This window comes from Eschrichtius robustus, chromosome X, assembly GCF_028021215.1.
Source record: "Eschrichtius robustus isolate mEscRob2 chromosome X, mEscRob2.pri, whole genome shotgun sequence".
Taxonomy (NCBI): Eukaryota; Metazoa; Chordata; class Mammalia; order Artiodactyla; family Eschrichtiidae; genus Eschrichtius; species Eschrichtius robustus.
Window position 1 is genome coordinate 21,059,556 of NC_090845.1, and position 12,122 is coordinate 21,071,677.

At 38.4% G+C, this 12,122-nt stretch overlaps 1 protein-coding gene across 1 annotated transcript in view; it reads right to left on the bottom strand.

Annotated features, from left to right (window-relative positions):
• Window positions 1-3,672: 3,672 nt before the first annotated feature.
• APOO (apolipoprotein O) overlaps window positions 3,673-12,122 on the bottom strand; it is a 57,714-nt gene continuing 49,264 nt past the window's right edge. The window contains exons 8-9 of the mRNA XM_068532857.1: window positions 7,344-7,409; window positions 3,673-3,901 (exon numbers count right to left, since the gene is read on the bottom strand). Coding sequence (XP_068388958.1) covers window positions 7,374-7,409 — 36 coding nt within the window. The 3' untranslated portion in view covers window positions 3,673-3,901; window positions 7,344-7,373. The remainder of the gene's footprint in view (window positions 3,902-7,343; window positions 7,410-12,122) is intronic.

Genomic DNA, 12,122 nt, shown 5'->3' on the forward strand with positions numbered 1-12,122 from the left:
CCCTGTAGTGAACGAAAGCATTTAAAATCATTCCTCCAGACTTCCCTGGTGGTGCAGTGGTTAAAGAATCCGCCTGCTAACACAGGGGACACGGGTTCGAGCCCTGGTCCGGGAAGATCCCACATGCCGCGGAGCAAGTAAGCCCGTGCGCCACAACTACTGAGCCTGCACTCTAGAGCCCGCGAGCCACAACTACTGAAGCCTGCGCGCCTAGAGCCCCTGCTCCACAACAAGAGAAGCCACCATGATGAGAGGCCCATACACTGCAACGAAGAGTAGCCCCCGCTCACCGCAACTAGAGAAAGCCTGCGCACAGCAGCAAACACCCAGCGCAGCCAAAAATAAAATAAATAAATTTATTTTTTAAAAAAATCATTCCTCCAACCACACTCAAATTTGGGGTCACTAACAAAATCCCAGTATTGTGTCAAATAAGCATTTAAAGGACTCACTAATGACTTCACTTTTGAGTGTGGGGAGCAGTCTTTGCATCCTGTATTTTCCTCCATCTTTGCATTTGTTTTTCGTTCCACCTGTCCTGTACACTCCCAAAACAGGCCAGCACTGAAGTGAGTCTTCAGTGTGTACCTTCAGGGTGTACCTGAGAGGAGAGAGAGTTTACGGAGTGACTTTGCCAATGCTGAGTCTGAAGACTACGTCAAAGGTGGGAGGGTGGGCAGGGAGAAGAGTCACTTCCTTCGCTTTTCTTTTGCCTTTAAGAGTCACAGCTAAAGTTGAACAACTAAGTTCTAGAGCTGATTAAGATGACAAAGGCCCTTAAATATGAAATACAGGTAACTCAGCACTGAACAAAATGTGAACAAAATGTGAAATAGTGAAACACTTGTTTATGAAAACAAACTTTTCTCCCACTGAGAAATGTGCTTGGCTATCATTTCATAAACTTAAATAAGCCTGAACTTCGGTTATATCTGGAGTTTGACCTAATTGTACCTTTAGAACTATGTGCTGGCTAATTATTGACCTGAAATCTGAACCTCTCAGAAGGGAAACAAAACATCAGACAGGAGGTGGACAGGGTGAAAACCAAAACCTCAGGCAAGTTTCTTTCAACCAGTGGTGAACAAAACCATTATTGCAAATATTTACTTTTAATTAAAATTAAGCCTCGGATGAGGGTGTAGTCCCACAAATATACTGCTGGTCCCTCTGACAGTGGTTTCTGCATTAACTTGGGTGGGTGCAATGAATTAAAAAGTGAAAACTTACACTCACGGTAAATTCCTCAGCTCCTATAAATAATCATGAATAGTGCTGGTCACAGACGAAAATGATCCTCTAAATACCCAGCCTTTTCCAAAAGATTGTGCCAAGTGTGTTCATCAAGATAGGAGAATGAGGAAAACATAATCTGTCTCTTTTTTTTGCTGAGCTCAAGCATTCTGAATTTTATCTTTAAACTAATGAAAATCATCATTACTCATTACTTGGCCTAATTTTAACTGTCACAGATTTGCTATTTAACCACAAGCTAGTTGCATTTTTCTATCTCTATATGTGAACACAGGCATTTTACATATATTCTGAATTTTCTTTGAGCCATTTAGATATAATGTCATTGATCCATTAGGGAAGTGCCTTGCATCACACAGGGCTCTACTGGGCTGGGATCCAGCACTGCACTTAGCACAAAAGTTGCTGACCCAGCGGTCCAGGCACCTGCTACTCCACTGCCTGGGTGGGTGGTCCCTCAGCGGGGCTCGATTCTTCTATCTACTACTATTATTGTGACTCTGTCCCAAGGCGTGACATAGGTGATAAGATTGATGAAGGCATTCTTTAGCGCCACTAGTCCCTTTCTTCCCCACTGAAACAATTGCTTTTAAATCTTGATTTTTGACAAAGCAATCTTTCTCAGGACACATTATTACAGAACAAAACATGCCACATCTGTCTCTTCAGAGAAGCTTAAATCACTCCATATGGTAGAGAACGTTCTCTCCAAAGCCCTAAAGTTATTCAAATAGATCCATCCTGATTAAGTTAGAGATAAATTGGATTGAGAGTCAGTCTTATAATAAAAAATGGTCATAAGAAACAGAATAAAGAGTGTAAATGTAAGTAGAGAGTATTACCTCAGGACAGAGAAAAACAGAGTACAAATGCACTGAGGTCAGGAAATAAGCCAAAAAGGAAAGATATAAAATAGCACTTAGAAAAGTATAAACAGCTAGGGAAATGCAAGATACTATAATATGCAAAATTTATATTCCCTGCAGTTCAAAGTTCATGGAAGGCACGCAAAAAGTATTAAATAAAACAAAGGCAGCACTGGATACAAACAGCCATGAAAGGAAAAGTTCATAGTATAAAAGCAACTGAGTTGCCCTGGGTGGGAGGTGATTCTCTTGTTATCCTAAATATGGGCCAGATACTACCGGGTGCCAGCTCTGTGAGACCCCACCCTCCTTGGAGGAGTTAAGAGATTTTAAGGCAATGTTTCAACACGACTAAAGTGTTAAAAATGGAAGTAATACCTTCCAATTAGGAGACTCTGAAACACCTTTTGATTGATGATCTCCAGAGCACGCTGTGGTGGGGGCCATTCCTTCATCTTCTCTAGATCAACAGTGAGGAAACCTGTGGATTCTCTACTTTCTGGAGGCGACAGAGGAAGCCAAGCCAATGGGAAAAGCCTGAAACAATAAAAGTATATTTATAGTGAGATATTATAATTTAGGCACAGCTTTAATGTATTTGGTTGACTGGTACAGTAACACGAAAGTATTTCAGTATAGCAGGAAATAAAAGATTTCTGGGTCACTAGGGGGATTATTCTAGAGACAAACATGCTTCGGCTCATTAATCCAGTAACAATGCTGGCACCATTCCTGTCATCTTGGCTCTGTCAAATGTATTTAACATTAACATGTGCATGTTCCATTTGTGTATTGCTATCTTACCAACTGCTATCAGTTCTGGAAGGTCAACAATTTAGGAATTAAATTGACACTATAAGAAAACAAAGATGACTTATAATTTCTAAGCTTGATTGAAATTTGGAAATTCTCAACCCTCTTTCATATAGTTTCCCCACCCATCCTTCCTGGCTGGCTGACAAGTCAAAAGAAACTCCTGCTGTTCCCAACAGCACTGGGAAGACGGAGTTCAATGAGCTGTGCATTTAGAGGCCACAAAGGCAAATACAAGGCCTACACGCAGAGAACCAACACACACAACCACATACCATTCCTCCACTGGCAGAGGGCAGAGACTACGTCATTAAGCATCTCCCGCTGGCAGTCAAGAACTGGAAGGTCTGTACAAGCTGGGAGGCAATGGCACACAATAAGGGGTCACGGTCATTGTTTTCTTTTGTATGTCTTCTCATCAGGGTCAGGCAAACTATTACTTACAAGTTTTGTTCCTTGTGCTGGCAATAGAAGCATCGTCTCTCAGCTCCAGAGCCACTTTTCCCAACTTGACCTTTGGAGACTGCCTGACAGCTGATGCTAAGAAGCAGAGTGAATGGTTTTAACACACACACACACCATGCACACACGCACACACGCATACCCCCCCCCCCACATACATGTACACTCAGAGACACACACAGGGACATCAGATACACTTAAACTGTCACTCAATAAATAATAAGAGAAAAAAAAGCAGGACAACTTTTTTTTTTAACTTAGAATTTTAATTATGTACATAAATAGCAACATGAGAACGAGGAGTTCTAAGGCTTATACATTATCTCTAGGTGAAAGAACTTCAGATTAGTCCACTTGGAGTATGGCATCACCCAAGATAACAAAGAGGCCTAGTATAGTTTCTCCTGAAGAAGAATGCCAATTTACTACATTCAATACTAACTTCTCTGCCATTTTTCTGTAGAAATACTGGTTTACCATATGGAGTTTCCAATGTTTACCTATAACTAAAAGAAAAAGAAAAACATAAATAAACAGTTCCTCCCAAAATAAAAACAGCTCTAAGATTTTGCATTTTGAAAATTCTTTAGGTTTAAGTAATCACATCAAATACTTACAATACCATTATATGACCATGAGGATCACAATGAGCCAGAGAAAACAGTAATTATTCCCATTTTATAAATGGGTACACTAAAAACCAGAAAGGTTTTGTGTTACATCAATACTACATGCAGATTCTCAGCTAGCTGTGTATCTGAGATAAACAGATGGATGGGTGAATAAATTAAAAATAAACGCTTAAATGGCACAGGACACACTACATCGCTCCCCTTCTGAAAACCAAACAACTACATTTCCATCCACCTGCTGGAGGAGAGCATGATTATATCATTGCTAGTCTGACGCATACCTTTCCTCACATCACCCCATCATTCTTTTCTGGAATGAAACACACATCAAATCCAAAGACACCAAAGACAAACCAATTCTTCTCCAGATTGCCTTCTTCCTAATACGTAATGAATCTACTTAGCAATTAGAGGTTATAAATATTTTAGAGGCCAGTGACTACTCACTTGATCTTTTAATATAAAACTAAAAATTCTTAAACATCTAAACCACTAACTTACCTTTTCTATCTCTGTTTATTAATCTGTTTTGAACTTCTCTAAGAATTCAATAGATTTACTGCACTGTTAAAAAAAAAACCTACAAAAAAAAAAACCTACAAACTGCCAGTAATCTATATTAATAAGGATTCAATAGATCATGGTAGTCCATACTAGGAAATTATGAAGCAGCTAAAGGAGGAATGAGATAGACCTATAAGTACAACAGGGAAAGATGTACACAACATATTAAGTGGAAAAAAAAGCAAGTTCATTCATTCATTCAACATAACTAAACATAACACTGTCTACAAAGTATTCTTACCAAAAAATTGAACCAAAATCTGATTTAGCCTTCAGATCCAACTATCAGTTTATGGGAAATGCAGAGAGGAGAGGAACCAAGAGATAAACAGAATGACACTAAATGGATGCACTCAGCCACAGCCAGAGCATGAGAAATTTAAAGGACAAATAAGCCCAGTTCTTCAACAAATAAATGATAAGAGAAAAATGAGGGAGAAGGAACTATTACAGTTTAAAAGGGACTTAAAACATCTGAAAATAAAGACAGTTTATATCTTTGTAAAAAAATTAAAAAACAAAAAAATAAAAGGGACTTAAGAGACTCATCAGTCAAATGCAGTGGGCAGATCTTGTTTGGATCCTGACTCAAACAAAATAACTGTAAAAAAGTTATTAATGAGACAATCAGGGAAATCTGCAAACTATCTGAATATTAGATGATATTACGGAATTAGTGTTAATTTCTTTAGGTGTGATAATAAAACTGCAATATGTGCCTGCATGGAGCTTTCAGTGTACTTGCAAAACAGTACAAGGAATATGATCTCATTCTATCAAAAACCCAAAAGCATGTATGGATGCGTGTGTGTGTGCATGTGTGTGTGTGTGTGTGTGTGTGTGTATGTGTATGTTACACATAAAGAAAAAAGTCTGGAATGATGTACCAAACTATCAATAGAAATTACCTCTGGGAAAGGAATGGAGGACAAGACAAGCTTTAAAAATATTTATCTAAAAAAAATTCTTTACAACAAATATGCATCGCTTTTATAATTAAAAATTACATCTCCAATAAAGAGCTAACAAAAATTAAAAATGAAATCAAGGCTGTGTATATAGCAAGCTGAACTCTGGCCCAGAATATTTTTGAAAGAATGAAGTGGATATGTACATAGTTTTCCTTTATTCTGTGGCTCGTTGCCCCTGTAAAGAAATATAACCATATTCAGTGTAAAGTCTCTGAAGGACACGTGTGACTTCCTGGCTGCTTACCCACCAGTTGCCTTTCTAACAGCATATCTGATGTACATCGGGTCCCACTTTCCAGAGATGCCAGTTCTAGGGTAGGGCTTACGCCGCTGCTTTTTAACAAGCTTCCCAGGTAACTTGTATAACAAAACTTGAGAAATGCTGATTTGGGGTTACTCTATGAAAGGCTGTGATGTGAAAGAGGATCTGGATTTATTTTCTGTGACTGCTAAGGCAAGATCAGACCATTGTGTAGGAGTTACAAGGAGACATATTTTTGCTTAGTATAAGAAACAGCTCCCTAAAAATTAGGACTGCCCAAAGATGGCTGTCCTGTGGGGTGCTTTTCCTATCAGTGGAGGTGAAAAGTGGGAACACACAGGGCTACAGAGAATTTACGCTTGAGGCTGGGGGTTGGGCCAGATGATCCTTTTCAAATTCTAAGATTATATGACTCTCTAGGTCTCTGAAAACACGGAGACAACTTGAGAAAGAAAACCTCAAACCCAGAGCTTTCATGAGTTTTAAATAGTAGCCATGACTTATGATAAATGTGACACTGATTTTTTAAACAAATTTCTATTATAAAGAAAATGCATATTCATTGCAAAAAATTTAAAAATACATAAAGTTACATAGAAGAAAAAATATAAAAATCATCCATAATCCTACTATCCGAAGATACATACTTAAATTTTTTGTTGTGTTTCCTGGTCATTATCCTCTCTAAATATGTATCACACTAGCTTTTTTTTTTTTTTAATTTAATAATTGTGCATATGTTCCCATGCAATTAAATATTATTGAAACATAATAACATTCCTCTTTATGGACATACCATAATTAAACCATTTTCCTGTAGCTGAATATTTAGATTGTTTCCAAATTCAATATAATCTAATTACCATGAAATCATAAGTGCTATTATATAATTTTTAATATATACACAAAATAATATTAACATAACTAGTGTTTTCTACTTAGCAAGTACTCAATGGGTAAATATTGAACATATGAATGAAAACAAATGGTGAATTGAGTATACGACCAGAAGAAATCACACTGATTGACTTTATCAGATACCATCCTAAATTTCTCTAGACTCAAGTTACTCAAATCTGCAAAGAAAGATGACACTTATGAATTCCCTATGTCACTTACTCTATATAATCTTGAGCTTCTCTACAATAGTCATGCATTCAGCAAATGTTTATTGAATGATTATTAGATGAATACAACTGTGCTTACTATAGTGAAATGCTGTCTGAAAAAAAAAATAAGCCTAAGAAATAATTGTTTGAAATAGGTTTATAGACAAATCCCAAATGTCGAGTTCTAGCTTGTCTAAAAAACCCAGGTACTTCTCAGGAACAAACACAATTAAAAACTCATAGCACTTAAGCCCAGAAATTAAAGATGGAATGAAATATCATCCTGACCCTTATGTGTCCACACGAAGTTGAAATGGCTACAATTAATCAAATTAAATTAATTAAAGACAAGTCATTTCAATTGGTGCTAATAATGCTAAAAATAACCACAGAGTTTTCTTGTTCTTTACCTGATTAAAATGGGCAGAGCATGGAGTATTCTACTTATTTCCGGGTGAATTCTTCACATTTTCCGACTTGTAAAACAGAAAGTAAGAATATTAATGCAGTTTGAAAAGAAATAGTAAAACTTCTAAAGAAATAGTAGACTATCTCAAAGTGCACATCTTCACTATGTGACTGAATATTATCTGATGCAAAGTGACCCATGTCTCAGTAAACTGAAGGAATTACTAGGGCTCCCTGAGGGCCCTGCTGTAAAAAGTGACTCAGGCACAGAGAGCAGGAAATAAAGCTCCATTAATCCTCACTACACAGATTCGGCCAACAGCTGATTTGATAAAAAATCCAATCAATAGTGAAAAGATTTCTTTACTACTTCATGCCACTGTAATTGTTAAAGAAGGTTACTGAATCACTTTGCTGTACACCTGAAACTAACACAACACTGTAAATCAACTATACTCCAATTAAAAAAAAAAAAAGAATAATCATCATGATCTGAAACTAAAAAAAAAAAAAGGTTTTACACCTATGGGACGGTTTCCGGTGGGTACTCCACTCCGTATATCATCCACCATAGGGGCCAAATCACAAAACATGTTTACTCTGAAAGAGGTTATAACCAGACCGCACCCATTCCGCCTGGCCACCATCTGGGAACATATAATTAGGTCACGTCATCAATGAGAAGGTAGGAAAGGTTCTAGTGGGAAAAGTTCACGTGCTAAATGTTTAAGGCCTTACTTTCTTTCCCAGATGTTTTTAAGACTTTAATTCTGAAAACACGTTAATAAGACCTGATGTACGTCAAGGATCTGAGCTCTCATGAGATGGCAATCTGAAAAACACTAGGCTGTAGGTGGGTGGGCAATAGGGCTGTGATTCTGTGGTCTAGACTTGGTGCAGGTTCTGCCGGTGGCCTTCTCTCAGAGTTATCCACGGGTGAAGGAGGGGGAAATGTGAGAAAGCAGGACCACATGCCTAACCCTGTAATTTCAGAGCATGGTTTCTAGGCAACTTCAGGCTTACTGAAGTGGTTGAGAACCTGTCTCTAAGCATAGTGATCATGCATCTTGGCTTGCCCAAGTTATACATACTGGTTTATACCTATTGTCCCAGCATAATTAATAGTGCCCCCTTTCACTCTCAAGAGTATCCTGGTTTGGATGATAAATTATATGGTCACCTTATCTACAGACCACATTCACTTGATGATGGAGTTCTGGGGAAAAAGGCCATACGTATTGCTTGGTGGATCATCATACAATATCCAGGTCTACTTGTTGCTCTGAACAGAGCTCTACAGGACTCAGCGCCTATGCCTTACGCTATTCCTTGAGAGCCACTTTCACACACACACACACACACACACACACACACACACACACACACAGGCCTTCTTGCTGTTGCTCTTCCAACTTGCCAAGCTCTTTCCTGGGATAAAACCTTTGCAAAATAAATCCCTTGACCTACACTGGTCCATCCCAATTTTGGCCTGGCTAAATGCTATTCATCCTTTAGATCAAGGCTTTCCCCTGTCCTCCGCCCTTCGATTCAGATAAGAACCTTTTATTCACATTGACAGCACCCATGCACTTCCTGATTTGTGTAATTCTTTCATTAATGTTTGAATCCTTCACAAATATATATAAGTTTCATGAGGGCACAGTACTCCTAGAACCTCCTAGCACACAGTATTCAAACATTCGTTGAATAAACAAATGAAATGAGGTAGAACCTAGAGACCTGATGAGTGTTTAAAAAAAAGTTTGAGTATTAATGAAGAAGAGATAAAAAGAGGCTTATGAAGGCAAGTGAGATAACCATGTCCAACAACTGGGTCTGTCATAAAAACCATGTGGTTCCCTACTTAGTTAAATGTATTTTAGGTCTGAATTACCTTAACATAATGCTTGCCAAATACTTCTAGTGATATTCTTATATATTCTACTACCTATATTTGCCAGCAACTCAATCTCAAAAATATAAGATAAGATATATTATCTTAGAATAAGATAAGAATATAAGATGCTAAATTCATAAGCTTTTTTTATCCTTTGGACATTAAGAAAATGAGCACATAAAAACATTCTTCTGGTTGAAGAAAACAACTCTCTTGCTAGGAAATTTTTCTTGTTTGATTACATATCACTTATAGTATAACAAAACATGACAGTCAAATATCTCACTAGTGAAGTATTGAACCTATCCACCCTATTACAAATCAGATCTCTCTTGGCAGAAACCATCATCATCTCAGCAAAAACAACATTATGACTTCAAAAGACAGTTTGTGACTTAGCACAAGCCAGAAATTAAATTTTTTTGCATTTTCGGACAGTTTTATTTAAAATATTTTACAATGCAACCATTCTCCTTATAATCTAATTTCAATACATATTGGGTTTCATCGTTTTTTTAAAGTGATACATTTTATTTAACCCAACACATCTAAAATACTATTATTTCAACATGTAATCAATATAACATCAATCAACATTAAAATTATGAGATAGTTTACAATCTTTTTATCTGTACCATGTCTTCTAAATTTGGTGTGAATTTGCGCTTACAGCATACCTCAGTTCAGATTAGCTACACTTCATGTAGTCAACATCTGGTGCCTGCCATATTGGATTGCAAAGGGCTAGAGGAATAAGCTAAACAGCACTGCACTGTGATGGTTAATTTTATGTGTCAACTTGGCTAAGCTACAGTAGAAATTTTATTTTCTTACCATGTCCATGAACATGAATAATAATTTCTATTAGCAAAATTGAAACATTTGTTTTAATCAAAATATTTATTTCTAATTAGTATGCACTGCCATATGAAGGGGGATTTCCAGCCAAACTTTTGAGGTACAGCAATCCACTTGAAATGTCTGATCCCCTCACCAGTTGAATTATTTTGATCAATTACTTAACTCCTCCAAAATGCAGTTTCCTCGTTTATAACATGGAGATAGTAATAGAACCTGCCTCACAGACTCTTCCTGAGCATACAGTTAGCACCCAGGGCCAAGCTCACAGCAAGTGCTCAATAAAAATGACCTATCCCAAAAGAAACGAAATTGAGTTATATGTAGTGACGTGGATGGACCTAGAGACTGTCATACAGAGTGAAGTAAGTCAGAAAGAGAAAAAATAAATACCATATGCTAACACATATATATGGAATCTAAAAAAAACATGGTTCTAATGAACCTAGGGGCAGGACAGGAATAAAGATGCAGACATAGAGAATGGACTTGAGGACACGGGGAGGGGGAAGGGTAAGCTGGGACGAAGTGAGAGGGTGGCATGGACTTATATATACGACCAAATGTAACATAGATAGCTAGTGGGAAGCAGCTGCATAGCACAGGGAGATCAGCTCGGTGCTTTGTGACCACCTAGAGGAGTGGGATAGGGAGGGTGGGAGGGAGACGCAAGAGGGAGGAGATATGGGGATATATGTATATGTATAGTTGATTCACTTTGTTATAAAGCAGAAACTAACACACCATTGTAAAGCAATTATACTCCAATAAAGATGCTAAAAAAAAAATTACCTATCCTATGTGTTAGGTCACTTAAGTTTTTTGATGAGGAAATAAAAGGTAAACATAAATGACCTGTTAAAGACCCCAGTGAAATTCCAGTTCACTGGATGTGGTAGGCAGAATAACGGCCCCCTCAAAGATGTTTGCACCTTAATCCTGGAACCTGTGACTGTGCTACCGTACATGGCAAAGGAGAATTACGGTGGCATTGGAGTTAAGGTTGCTAACCAGCTGACCTTACAATAGGGAGATTATCTTGGATTATCTGGGTGGGCCCAATCGAATCACATGGGTTCCTATAGTCTAAGAGGACGGAAGACAGGGTCAAAGAAATGGGACATGAAAAGGACTCATCTGCAGCAGCTGGCTTTGAAGATGAAGGAAGAGGGCTGGGAGTCAAGGAATGCTGCAGCCTCTAGAAGCTGGGAACTACCCTCAGCTGACAGCTAGCAAAGCAGACCTTGGTCCTATAACTGCCAAGAAACTAGATTCTGTCAACAACCTCAATGAGCAGGAAGCGGATTCTCCCCTGGTACCTCCAGAAAGGAACGCAGCCCTGCTGACACCTTGATTTAGCACCGGACTCCTGACCTACAGAGTCTAAGACAATAAATTTGTTTTACTTTCAGCCAGTAAATTTGTGGTCATTTGTTATGGCTGCAATAGGAAACTAAAACAGATAGGAGGACTTTTGACTAAGGAGTATATAATAAGCCCTAGGGCTCCATTTTCCATCAGGAAATGCTACCTTCTCCTATGCAGATGTCACATGACATCTATCATGGCTACCATTTCTAAAGTCTGTCCATTTTCTCAGCTTCTCACATGGATAAACTCAATCCTTGAAACAGCCCCATGAGGTACTACCCCCATTTCCCAAGAGCACCAGAGCAATTTCCCAAGGTTTCAAGGCTTGTAAGAGGTGGGGGTGGGGTGGGAGTGGGGGAAGAGCCCGGTGCACCCACTCTGGAGTCCACTCTCTTGGCCACCAGGCCATGCTGCATCCTGCCTTGTCTACCTTTCCTCATACCAAAAGTGTATGCCTTTCGAAAAGGAGACATTTTTTTTCAAGATTTCTTACTTTTGATTTTGCTAAGTAATGATGTTTTAAAAAAAAGAAAGGGACTTCCCTGGTGGCGCAGTGGTTAGGAATCTGCCTGCCAATGCAGGGGACACGGGTTCAATCCCTGGTCCAGGAAGATCTCACATGCCGTGGAGCAACTAAGCCCGTGCGCCACAACTA